The sequence below is a fragment of the Octopus sinensis genome, linkage group LG17 (genome assembly GCF_006345805.1).
Source record: "Octopus sinensis linkage group LG17, ASM634580v1, whole genome shotgun sequence".
NCBI classification, from domain to species: Eukaryota; Metazoa; Mollusca; class Cephalopoda; order Octopoda; family Octopodidae; genus Octopus; species Octopus sinensis.
The window spans coordinates 1,118,680-1,133,069 of record NC_043013.1 but is presented as its reverse complement, the minus strand read 5'-3'; the positions used below and the strand labels follow the sequence as shown (position 1 = coordinate 1,133,069).

The 14,390-nt window shown below is 34.4% G+C and overlaps 1 protein-coding gene across 19 annotated transcripts in view; it reads left to right on the top strand.

The window, feature by feature from the left end:
• Positions 1 to 14,390, top strand: part of LOC115220933 (CLIP-associating protein 1-B) — a 202,631-nt gene that overhangs the window by 118,002 nt on the left and 70,239 nt on the right. For all 19 annotated transcript variants that reach the window (XM_036510251.1, XM_036510248.1, XM_036510240.1 and 16 more), the window contains one exon: positions 646 to 780. In XM_036510251.1, coding sequence (XP_036366144.1) covers positions 646 to 780 — 135 coding nt within the window. The remainder of the gene's footprint in view (positions 1 to 645; positions 781 to 14,390) is intronic.

Genomic DNA, 14,390 nt, shown 5'->3' with positions numbered 1-14,390 from the left:
ACCCCCTTCTCACTTGAGTCAACTGCCTCCTTGATCAAGTTGGCTCCCTCTCTTTCTTTCACCTGTGTTGGCTGCCCCCTTTCCACTCGAGTTAGCTGCCTCCTTGCTCAAGTTGGCTCCCTCTCTTTCTTTCACCTGTGTTGGCTGCCCCCTTTCCACTCGAGTTAGCTGCCTCCTTGCTCAAGTTGGCTGCCTCTGTTTCTTTCACCTGAGTTGGCTGACCCCTTTCCACGCGAGTTAGCTGCCTCCTTGCTCAAGTTGGCTGCCTCTGTTTCTTTCACCTGAGTTGGCTGACCCCTTTCCACGCGAGTTAGCTGCCTCCTTGCTCAAGTTGGCTCCCTCTGTTTCTTTCACCTGAGTTGGCTGACCCCCATTTTGGTCTCCCTTTTCTTTCCATTGATATTGACTGCCTGTCATTGTCCTTGACGTTTTTTAGTTACCCACTTTGTGACATACTGTCAATTATATTTATATATAATAAGATGTGATCTGGTTTCTTAACAATTTTACATTGGTTTTGCCTTCATTTTCCTGTAGTGAATTTTTGTCTACAAATTTCTTCTAAAGATATGCATTTGCTTTTCTTGTACAAGTAAATTTTATGATGTGATGATTTCTAATATTCATAACATTTCTTTGTTTTAGCTCCTATTCGAAAGGACTATCATAGCGAAGATGAAACAGATTTTATCAAACCAATGTCCAGATTGCATCCTATCCGTCGTAGCTCAAGTGCAACTGCACGTAAATCTTCTGGACTTGCCAGAGCCGTTACAACAGGTAAGAAGATATGCAACAGTGTTATGTTAGTTTTCAGTTTGTTTTCCAAGTTAGAATTATAAGCTATTCAGTATGAAAATTTTTAGGTAAACTGTATCACACTATTTCGTTTTCTTGAGTCTCCTGTTGAAAAATTTAGTCAGCTATTGCCATTTAAGTATTTAGTATTAAGCTTTTTACCGTTCCTCCATATACGGGGGAGAGAAAGGTGAAAAGAAAAAAATTTCCTAATTGGGCTAAGTTTGTTGATGATGGATTTCTCTGATAACTTCCATGCTGTAAATCTTCTCTTGCTGCACCACTTCCAAAATGTTTTCTCATGTTTACACAACTGTTTTAAATATTCAACTTGATGACTAGCATCATGAAAAATTTCCTTTATTTACATTATTATTTCTGCACATTATTTTCAGGCATTTGAATATTTAAGAACAGCTGGGCTAGTAAAATGATGTTTTTCATAGTCTAAGCTTCGTGAAGTACCAAGTGTCCTGTAGAAAACATGTTTAAATTCTGCTTTACTTGTAAGACAGGACACTTCATATCAATAATGTTTCGTATTAATGATTTTTTTTTTTTTAAATAATATTGGTGTTTCAGGAGTGTTAACAGATTAACTGCCAAAACTTTTTAATATTCTCTTGATTAATAACTATGCTTGCAACTGATAGCCTGGCAGTTAATGTGTTAATACAACCCCCACCCCCCCAAATTTCATTCTTTATATATGGTAGCAAATTTGTTTTAAAGATTAGTTAAGTATCACATTTGCTTAACATTTGCAAATTTTCTGTATTTTTATATAAAATCTAAAATTGCACATATTGTAAAGATGTTTCATTTGACAAGAAAACGCATTTGTTTTTACATTTATTCTAGTCATTTAGCTGAAAGAATCTGCTACAAAATCTGACTTAGTGTGTTCAATTTTAGGTTCTTTTTTTTATTATGTAAGTCCCTGGGGACTAGTTTTCTAAAAATTCATTGCAGCTCTGTCACACAAACATATCATATTCTTTGAGCTTATAAGGTAATTTAGAATTAATTTAAGTCATGCAAATCTTTTAGTTCTATATTTAAGAGATGAGGAATTATCTGTATTTTTGTTTTTTACATTATTTACACTTGACAGATATTTGTCCTCATCTTTTTTGGTTGATATACCCTCCAGCCTTCCTCAGGTGTCTTTGGGGGAAATTTCAAACCTGGGTTCTCATCCCTAAGGTATTTTTCAATGTTGTTGTTGTTATTATTATTCAGATCACTGCCTGGAATCAAACTCGGAATCTTGGGGGTTAGTAGCCCATGCTCTTAACTACTACACCCACGGGCATATGGCATAGTGGTTAAGAGCACAGGCTACTAACCCTAAGATTCTGAGTTTGATTCCAGGCAGTGACCTGAATAGTAATAATAATATCGAAAAATACCTTAGAAATGAGAACCCAAGTTTGAAATTTCCCCAAGACACCCGTTGAAGGCTGGAGGATATATCAGCCAAAACGTGTTAACAACAAACAAAATGAGGACAAATATCCGTCAAATGTAAATAATGTTTAAAAAAAATGTGTAATTTTGCTTAATATATTTTGAGGGTTACTTGTTAGTATTGATTATGAAATATGTATGAGAGATTGGGAAAGGGAGAGAAAAACTGATTCCAAAGACATAACCTAATCTTCTTTCTTAACCCCTTGCACACCCATATGTATTCTGTTTGACTGTGTTATGGGACCAATTAGGAGCTTTTTGGCTGTTTTGGATGAAGATCAAACTGACTGATTCATTGTATATAAACAAGGCACCAGAATTTATCCCCCTCTCCTTCCCAAGATGCCAAGCAAGAGTAGATAGAGACTAGTTAATTAAAATGGGGTCAAGAATCTGTACACCACATCTCATTCCCATAATGCTAGGTTTGTGCCCTAACAATTGAGTTGCAATACTATTGCTTCAACATCACCATTGCCTTCATCATTTGGATGTTTTGACAGGATTGGATGAGCTACAAAACTGCATCCAAGCTCTAATGTCAGCTTTGGTATGATTTCTTCAGCTGGGTCCCCTTCTTAATGCCCACCTCTTTACAGTGTGCACTGGGTGCTTTTTTCATGCCACCGTCACTAGTGAGATCAACAAGTAACTTGCAAGATGAAAAAGAAAAATGACCCCTCCTTCACTAAGTGTTGGTGGTGGTTGCATGCTGGGTGTTGAGAGGGGTTAAAGTATTATAGAGGGACAAGCTGAGGTGTCTTGCTTTGGAGGAAATGCATGTCTACTCCACATTAGAATTATGAATGTATAAATGTACAGAATAATATTCCTCCTAGTTTAATTTTACAGTGAGGGTAAATATATTATGGTTGTATCCACAGCCGTCTGGAATTAAACAAATCTCAAACCATAATTTTAAATAGTTAGATTTTTCTTTTTTATCTTTTAAATTACTTAACTGACAATATGGGACTCGGCCAAATCAAACAAAGGCCTCAAAAAAATTGACGAGAAAAAATCAGCTGAAAATAATTTAAGGAGGAATGTTGATTGACTTTCGGTTGCAGATGAAAATAAACTTGGTCTAAGTTTCTCACTTGAAGGAATCGGGTTCATTTAGCTATTATTTGTGTGGAGAAATCTATTGAATTGGTTTTTGTGTGACATCTTCTGTTTCCAAGCTTAATTGTTCTCTCCTGTTGTAAACATTCTTCTTATCTTTTATCTTTACCCAACTCAGTTTACATCAGCCATTTGCTCCTAACATCATTTATTTTCATATTCCCTAGATTGCGACCCCCTCCCCCCTTCTCATAGACAAACTATTTGCTCTTGACTCCTAATTGTTTTAGCTTGCTTGTGTTTTTCAATCTTTCAAATCCACATTACATTATTGCTAGCTGTTTGTAGCCAGCTGTATCTCATCCAATATTTGTTGGTATGTCTTTTCATTGTTATAAGTCACACAATCCTGACATATGCATCACATAGCACCCCATACTTCGCTGCTCCTCTCATTATTAAAATATATATAGAAATATACATATGTAAATAGCAATTCCTTGTAGTTTCCAGTCACTGCATGCTCTAGACATTATCTTATCTCCAACCCCAGTACTGTGTGGGTTACCTAAATAAACTTTCACTTCACCTGAAGAACAATTTGGGTTAGGCTGCTTACACTTAGTAGTTTTGTTGTTGTATAGTTAATCTATGAACCATCTACATTCAGAGTATATTATTTTCCCTTCATTCTGAACAAGGACACTTATTGTTATGACTGGATGGATGAATCTAACATTTATATACTGGCTGTGTTATGACTTTGTAGTCCATCAATTCTAGATTAAATACCCCCCCCCCCGTAGTTGATGGGTTTTTTTTTTTTCTAATCTTTCCTTTTCCACTTATTTTTGTTTTGTAGCAATTGACAAAGTGATATTGACATGTCATTCTAAAATAACATTTTCCTGAAGGTATTAGTGCTTGGTGAATAACCACTGTTATTCCTACCTACTCTGAGGCTTAACGTTTTTCTATAATTACATTGAAAGGTTCCATAGCTTTTTATTATCATTTCCTATTTAAATAGGTTACTCTAAGCTTTTTAATTCTACCAGCTCTACATAGACATTTGTTGTTCTTCTTAAGTCTTATGCTTAAGTACTTTCTTACAACAACACTTTCCATACAAGTCTTTCACTTCGATATCAGTGTGTATCACTGTACTTACACACCTTCTGCTTTTCTCTAAGGTACCATCGTGTTATCTTGAAAATCAGACACTTTATATCCCCCCCCCCCATATCAGGATGGTTAAGAATTCCTTTGATTTTTCTATTTCCTTACTAGATAACATTTACACTGTTAATTCCCTGTTTCTGCTTTCCATAACATATTTAATAACTCAATGTGTGGCTTTCTCTTTATGAAGTCCTACCTGTACTTTTTCTCTGTATCGTTAACCTGTTGTCAGCTATTATATCTAAGGTTGCAGGAAAGTTTCTTTTCCTGGCTCTTTTAGTTTCCAGAACTTTTTCTTGACTACCTCCTCCAGATTTCCTTTCTCTGCTGTTAGCATTCTATCACATTACATTCTCCTGTATAGGATGACACAGCTTTCTTCCAGGATACCCTTAATACTCTTTTCTATTCTTTACCTGTCTTGTGTACTTCTGTAAATGGTATCGTAGCCAACAAGTGATCGTTCCAAGTTGAAAGCTATGCACGTGCGCACACGCACGCACACGCACACACACAGTGTGTTTATGTGTAAAACTATGTCTGTTCCTCACAGTTGAAGATGATTTGGTCACATGTACCATGCTTTTGCTAATTGTTTTAGGGGCCCATTTAGATATCTCTCTATTCCAGACATCACAGGGCCTTCTCATCCTGACTTAGAAATTCCCAGATGTGCAGCCATGCACACACATGCAAAAAGGTGTATGAATATGTTCATAGATTTGTGTATATCTCGTCACATACACAATGTGTCTATGTAAATGTTCTCCATGCTATTACTTCCTTTATTTCTTTTCCATACAATAATAGTTTAACGCCTGAATAGCAAAGCAATCTGTTCGGCCTGAGACAGAATAAAACCAGGAGTGTAAGATGTTGAACTACTAAAACAGTTTTGCTTTTTCTTAATTGTGATGAGGATTTAGATTCATAAAATTTAGGTCATTTTCTTTTGTTCATTGTGTGTGTGTGTGTGTCTGTCTGTGTGTGTGTGTGCGTGCGGGTGCGCACTAACACACACACACAATGTAGATCATCTGGGTACTTTGTATTCATGTATATCTGCATACAAATGTATATATGCCAATGTATGTGTCTATTATGCATGCTTGTGAATCTTTTTATTTCAGTTTATGTATGTATGTATGTATGTATGTATGTATGTGTGTGTGTGTGTATGTATGTATGTGTATGTATGTATATATATATGTATATATATATCTTTTTATATATATATATATATATGTATATATAAATAGCATTGTGCCCACGTTTATTTAATAAAACAATGGGAACTTTGAGATAATCTTAAAGCTATCATCTTTGAATTTCCTGTTCATTAATATTTAGATGCCCCAGCTGCCAGTTTTTCCCATGTTCAAGAAAAATGTTCATGTTCTTATACCATAAATTTAGTTTATTGTTCGATAAGAATGTTCTTCTATTAATTATTCCTAATGAGCTATAATTAAATACATTTCTTTTTTATATAACTATTCTTCCCCTTCTCCTCATTTAATTTTCATAATCCAATTAACTTCTAGTTAATGTAACCCATTTACCTCATCTCTTCCCTCTTCATAGAGAAACTTCCTGGTGGTGACAAAACAAAATTCAGAGATTATTTTTGAGTTATATTTACAATTTTCTCCTGTTTTATTTAAAAAAATTTTTCTTTGAAATTTAGATATTCTAGTAATAATAATAATAATAATGAGATATCTGTGATCTGATTAGACCCTTGTTTATAAATTATGATTTATATATATTTTTTGTTTGAGCATTTATAGGTAGTTATTTGCGATCTATTATTTAACGATCTGGATGTGAACAAATGACAGGAACAATCTCTTAGTATTAGTTAATTTACTTTGAAAAAATGTTTTTTTTTTATTGATTGTCTTTATTAGTTATTGTGACTCCATCGCCGTCATCTCCTTCTTCTCCATCTTCTGGAGTGACACAACTTTCCTACAAACGTCGTGCCAGTGCTGGCAGCCTTCTGCTTGTTGGTAAGCTCCTCCAAAATAGCATGTCTTCTAGTGTGTGCTCCTTTAGTGTGGACTGCTTGCTCCGTTTCATGCTCTCAAATCAAGAGATGAGTCAGCAGTTGTCATGAGGTACAGATACAAAATTATGGTTAATGCTGTTTTGTCTTGCCTTTCAGGATAACCAGTAATGATGTGGACTCTGATTGTGCTCCCATCTCTTAATCAGCATGTTTCATTTACTATGAAACTTAATATTTCACTTTCTAATTATGATGTGCATCGTTATTAGTATAGGATCGTAAATGTGAACTAAAATGATTCGTTTTTCTTTTTGTTTTCCCTTCCACTTTTGTGCCTTCAAGATTGTACTTCTATATAAATGTTCAGACAGAACATGATTTTTGCCATGTATTTTGTCATGTTTGTGTATGTGTGTGTGTGTGTGTGTGTGTGCGCGTGCGTAAAATGTAAAATTTGCCCTCGACCAATAATGTTTTACTAACACCGTTAAGATGCCATTGCAGTTATCTCATTTTGTAAGATGTTGTTTCTAGTGTATAGATCATTGGTTAATTTTGAGAATTTCTATTGAGATGCTTGATGTTATTTTTCAGCGGAATTTTTTAACAAAATAAAATACAGACAATTTCAAGGAATTTTTACTGGAAATATTCCAGACTGACTAAAGTAGCATGAGAATTTTTTTTTTTTTTTTTTTTTTTGTTTTTTGAGTTGTGATATTATGTGTGTGTGTAAAGTGTAGAATCTGTTTTCCTGAAGAAAATAAAAAATTTTCCTTTATTAACCGTTTTGTGACTACATTTCCAATGAGTAGACATCCTAAATGTTTCAGTTGAGAATATCTGTGACTTAGAGATTAGTTTGGTGTCAACCAGTGAAATGTTTTCATCAAAATTTTCATTTCAAATATGATGAACTCTTAGGGTGGGCAGCCTCAGATGTTTTGCTATTAAAAAGGTTAACCCAGTTTAGTTTTGTTTCCATGTTGCAGTTAATTTGATTGCTTACATCACTAATGCTCCTGAAAAAGTAATGCATGTCACAAAATCTCATTCTGCTCTCCTGTAATAAATTTGTACCCATTTCATCTAAGTGGGATGGCAGTCATAAGACCAAATATGGCAAGCCAAAGACAAAGGACCTAAAAATTAGAATGCTGAAAAGCTTGTAGAGCCAAATCTTCCAGACCATTATTAGATTTTGAAATATTTTAGTGGGAAGAAATGTGGGAAACAATCTTAAAAGGGATTTTTTTAAAAAAATAAACACATTAACTATTATTATGTCAGAATAACAAAGGTAAGCAAGATATGGTGGGTCTCCCTCCAAAAGAAAGAAAAAGAAAGTGGATTTTGTCAAAGACATGAATGAAAACTTTATTGAATACTTCAACTCTAAATACTCTTCATTCTGGAATAGTTTTTTTTTTTGTTGACCTTATAACAAATATATAAAGAAATGAAATGCTTGAAAGACCAAATATGTCAATATTATCAAGTGAAAAGGTGATAAGCAAGTGCACAAGTCTCTTGTAATTCGACTTTTTAATCATTTGCTATGTTTATTTTTAGAGAGAATTTAAAGGACAAAATATTCAGTAAATAAGCTAAAGTTTTTTTTTTGCTTATTTCTTTAATATATCCATATAATACACTTGTCATTGTTTTCTAAGTAAATACACTCACTACATCTCATTCACCTTTGTTATTTTGACAGCATGAAAAAGGAAAAAAATTGAGTGTTATATAAACTCTATTTTAAATAAACTCAAATAAACTCTATTTTAAAACTGTGAATAAATGTTTTTAAGGCCGTTTTTCTCCTTAGTTCTCCCTAAAATAGTTATTTTGAAGTGGCATAATATAAAGAGTAAATATATTATGTTTCATAAATAAGTTGCAACTACTAATCTATTGATCTCACTTCCTTTTGAATGTCTTTCTCATTTGTGACTCTTAGAGTTTCTGGAGAGTCAACCAACCTGGATTTACACCCCCACCTCCTCCTCCTCTTTTGCTCACAAGAATTTTGTCTATGCAGTGTTGTTGTTTTGCTTTAAATCACATCTGATCAAGTAGACTATAATCAAAAGGCATTCCTTGCCACAACATAGGATATTTAGGATTGTAATGTTTGAAGATGGCGGAATTGATTTGAGGGAGATTTGGCTGCTATTTCTAGAAGGTCATGTATTGGTATAGAGGCTCCCTTGTTTCTCACATCAGCATAGCCTTTGACTGCAACTTCCCCTTTAGGATGCTATCTCTTAGACTCTGTTTCTCTCTCATTTCTGAAATTTCCTGTTAGCTTGCTCCCTTTCAGTGTCTGCCTTCAGCCACAATCACATCTCCCATGCACTTCTTTATGTCAACAAACAACCAACTTCTAACTCTCCCACTCCAAGAAGACTGGCTATTGCTTTTCACTTCTCTTTCTTGTATAGCCATCTTCCACAGGCAACCTAGACACATCAGTCTTGAACTGCCTCCACCATCAGAAATCTTGAAAACATTCTCTTCTGAATTCCTCAGAGTCTTCAGCATAACTAAAATATAATCACTACGCGTTTCAAGAAGACTCTGTAAAACACTCATTTAAAACCCCGGAACTTGCTACGAGTATCTGCTTGTCGTAATTTATAATCATTTATGATGAATACACATGATATTGCTTAAACGTCAATCCCCTTTAAAGCACAAATGTGACCCACATTAGAGTATGACTTACGTATGTGAGATGGTCAGCTGTTATATATAATCATCATTGGCCACATTAAAATAGAAGTCAGTTAATTGCAGAAGATCTACTCGGATCTGATACCCTATATGTCATCCTTAATTTAGCAATGTTCCTCTGACCCAGCCTAACCTTTTATATGACAGTCTTCTTCCCACCAACCAAAATAATCTTACAGTTCTATATTTAAGAGATGAGGAATTATGTACATTATTTACATTTGATGGATATTTGTCCTCATCTACTAACCCCAAGATTCCATGTTCAATTCCAGGCAGTGACCTGAATAATAATAATAATAATAATAATAATAATAATAATATCGAAAAATACCTTAGGAATGAGAGCCCAGGTTCAAAATTTCCCCCACGACACCTGATGAAGCCTGGAAGGTATATCAGCTGAAACATTGTGTTGACAACAAAAACAGATGAGGACAAATATCCATCAAATGTAAATAATGCAAAATAATCTTTTTCATCACTCTGTTCTTTTCCTACACTACTCAACAATACATATTGGTTCCTTAATAGTAATTATACACAATCTTTAACACAACAGACATCTATCTTCCATCTACTTGGATGACAATAATTCTCATTACTATTTTACAGTTAGGTGGTCAATAATAAGAGAAGCGTTCTACTATAGAAATTATCTGATGATATACAGGTGTCTAAATTTGCAATGTTAAACAGGTTTTTAAATACAATTTTCAAAACTGTCTTTCATGGGTTACACATTTGTTTCAGAGACCTTCAATATGACACAGGTTTTGTTTTAGCTGACAGACATTTTGATTAATTCTGAACCTTGGATATTCTGCTAAAATTGGTCATTAACAGTCCATAAATGGTGATAAATTTAATAAATGTTATAATATTTTTGAGACGTTTCATCTTTTCATTTATTTGATGTTATCGGTAGAGAGACTTCATTTTGGATGCAACATAATCTTCATTGTGAAGACTGCTATTGTGAAGACTGTCATCTTTATATAAAGCAATCAATCAGTTGGGGTGTTTTGTCTTTGTCAAACCTCTTCTAAGAAAAGAGCTTCTATTTCCATCTTGCTCAAATGTTGGCAACTAGGATTGATTTATTGATCTTATCTCGGTGTGTATTTCACACATGGCATTATCTATGACAGACTACACTTATATATATCTTCAGGCAAAAACTTATCTATAGGATGGTTTATATTAGAATATTTTACTATATAGTCACAATGGTGGCATGCAAATCAGTGTATTGTAATGAGTGGATTGTAATAAGAATTAAGTGGTTAGAAGATCAAAGAATCAATAACAAAAAGTAATTTGAATCCCAGACCAAAGGGTGATGGTCATCAGTGGATTAATAATTAAAATTATGTGTACATTTTTTGTATCCACAAATGAAACATAGTATTATGTAAGCTTAACAAGAAGTGAAGTGTTTTCATTATTATTGCATCAGGTTTTCATATATTAACCCTGATACTTTTTATAGATGATGTCAGAAAGAGTGGATGGGGGGGGGGGGCTTAGTCATTATCTCAGCCTATATTTTGTTAGCTTGCAATTATCCACTTGCAATTCTACTGTTGACAGTTTGACATTAATTTTAATATGTGAGGCTTTTTTTGGTTTTCCTAATCTGTCTTGCTGTTTTGTTTTTAACATGTATGACTCTTGTAAGAAATGTTGATAATTGAAGTTCTGCTTCAAGGGGCTAGGGGTGTACAAATTAGAATTTAAGGGGGTTTGTTTTTAAGCTTCTATTAGATAATAACATTTCCACCTCTTGAGACAAGTTATCACAATAACTGATTTTTGTCCATTTTGCCTTCTTTCATTTACACAAAATTTCCATCAGTTTTTATCTCTATTTTTGAATCGTTGCTGCTTTTTTCTGAATATTATACATTATTGTTGCTTGGATTTGAACTTGGAACATCATAATCCACTGAACATATAGAATTATTTATGCAGTTTTAGGATATTAACTTCAGAATAAAAAGTTTTGAATGGTACAACAATGTACTTTAATACAAACAATGGGCTATATACCTGTTGTAATTATATCATCCATTGACTATGGATGACTAAACTACAACAGGTATATAGTCCATTTTATTCTTTACAAACAATGCTTCAAGCGAACTACAATACTCTCATATTAACTTCAGTTTTACTGCAATGGTAGCTCTATGGAGTTAAGCTCAATGATTGAGCTTTCATTAAGAGCTACAAACATTTGATTCTTTTGAGTTTTATAATGGAATCCTCATTATATCTATTATACCATTTATGATTCTAATATTTCATCTTCCTTGAGAGTTTTTTTATGCTTTTCATCCTATGTGGTGATAGGACCTTCAGTAAATGCAGTGAGGACTGAACATGGTCTCTATTTTTTGTATCAACCTAACTTGTGCATGAAGGCTCACAGTTAATGGTGGTTTAATTCCTAATTTGAATGTGGTCACAAGTTTTATATGACTGACTGGATATTGGCAATATAAATAACCACAATAGAGACTCAAAAATCCAACCAGCTTTATATGAATTTACTGCTAATTGCAGTTGTCCTGTAGTCCAGATAGTGTCTGTTGAAAATTAATAACCTGAGAACTGGCTTTTAGCTCAGTAAGAATGTTGTTATTGTAAAAATGAATTTAAGTATACTAAAAAAAGGTATCGGTTGTATCATGTGCTTTATTTTGAAGGCATTGTTTTCTTGGACACTTAACATTCTCTTTGGCATAGAGTTTTGTCTCTCTTGTGAATGTGTTTGGAAACGTACCTTCTCCTCATGCTGCAGTCAGTTTGTCTGGATTCTCTTCTCTTAGATATCTTCATTACATCCAAAATGTCTTGTAGTCCTAAAGAGGTCCTCAAAGGATTTGGACATTAATATCCTTCGATTTGAAATAAAAGCTTGAAACTCGAGTTCAGACAGAGTTAATTTACATATTTAGGAATAAAATGATTAATGATTAGAGATTGAACTGATTGAAACGTGTAAATGGAGGTTAACACTCTTAAGTTACAGAGTAATATTTGGGTGAAACCTTTTCTATTTGTGAATTTAGTGTAAACATTTTGTGTGTGATCTTAAATAGTGCTGTGTTTTATTACAGCAGTCTAGCCAAGTTAATGTAGAAAAGTGATTGAATAAATGCTGCATTTCAGTTGGTTACTGTTCTCGCAAACTTGAATGGTTGTTTGAGCTGTCCGTTGTGCCTTCTGCTTTTTTTTTTTGCTTTTGCTGCTGTGATATTGATATCATGGCTGCATTCTCAGTCTGCTCATCATAGCTGCATGGATTTCTAAAATTACATGAATTGTGCTAAATTATCTTTGTTTCACTTGGTAGTTGGGAAATAATATTGCAATGAACAACAAAACAGTTTGTGCTAAATTCATGTATTTATTTGAAATTTTGTTTTAGCTTTGATTTAAGATTATGACATCAGCATTTATGTGATTAATATAAAAGCCATTAGTATGGTACATGCCCATAAGTTTGGTAAGAGGGAATATTTGAATAGATTGACTCCGGTATTCAACTAGTATTTTATTAATTATGAAAGGCTGAAAAATTGTCAGCTAAGGTGGAATTTGAATTGAGAATGTCAAAATACACAGCTAAATCCTGCAAAATATCTTATTTTGCACTCTACTTCCTTTGCTTCATTTGTTATATTTAAACTTAATTACAGAATCAATCATTTGTAATAAGTTTTCTAATTCATAGTTTCAGCTTCAATTTTTGTAATCATGTTTTTTTTTGTTATCCAGTTTTTAATGTTTGTTGTTTGTGCACATTTTCCATGATCCATTCTCATTCTTACTTGGGTCTGCCATACAACATTGCTACTCATTGTGGTCCTTTGTGAGGGTGTTACAAAGCAATCTGATGTTCAGTTTGATTGATTTGCCAATTCCCAGTCACCAATCACTATTGAAGTCAACCAGGTGCATTTATTATGACACCAACAATACTAGAGAGGTTAACTTTCAGGATGAAGGGATTTCTCAGTTCACAATCAGTTTCATCTTCCTATATGAAACTGATCCTGAAGTTTCATCTTCCTAGATGCTTCTTGTTATATGAGCACCCGTGTCTCTCTTGTGTAGTTGCATGGGAAGTTTACCTCACATAACAAGTTGATGATGAGTTTATTTAAAGTGGCCGTCCTTCTAGAGAGGATGCCTTTATGTCTACTGAGGAGAGAGATCAGCCTAAGAAGTATCCTTCTACATAAGATAGTAAGGCAAACAGTAACCATGATGAATGCCTTAGTATCTTAAGCATGGTGTTGTTCACACTGCTTCAGCTGCTAACTAGAGTTTGAACTTCCAAGACCGGAGTTGAAACCGGTTAAAAACACACAACATAAAATCAGAGACAAAACTATCTGAATTCATTTAGAATGAGCAGTGGTGGCTTGAAGAAGTCGCTTACTTTATGGACATTGACATTCTGTAGTGGTTGGCATTAAGGGCATCCAGCCATAGAAACTGTGCTGAAACAGACATTGAAGCCTGGTGCAGCCCTTGGCTTTACTAACTCTTGTCAAACCATCCAACCCATGCCAGCATGGAAAATGGGCATTAAATGATGATGAATGTGTTGGACAGTGGTGATTTGCCAAGAACAGAAAAGAAACCAGAGAAAGGAAATTTAGGTCCGAAGTACTGTTGTTTACATCCAAGACATTATGGTGAACGTAAGGCAGGAGTAGCTTAGAACAAAAGTGTGTAGAATGTACGTGTGTATGATACGAAGTAGGTAGATGGATGATGGGGGTTGGTATTAATGGGCAGGAAGAAGCAGAAGAGAAGAATGAGTTTGGTGTATGATGGTGGATATAAGTTGTTGTTGGGGGGGGGGGGTCAATGGTTTGAAGTTGAGGAATTTCCAAAGTGTTTTGGCATTGTAGGTATCAGGCTGGCATAACCACTACAGCATTACACTTATTGACTGGTTTGATAAACGATGTTGCACTGGCGTTGAAAGCGATGGGTGCAGCAAGTTTCTCTAACACCCCCCACCCCGGACTGATAAATGCTGTCTTGTGTGTACACAGGCATACAATATCTGTATGCAAACACATACACAATGTGTGTGCATGTG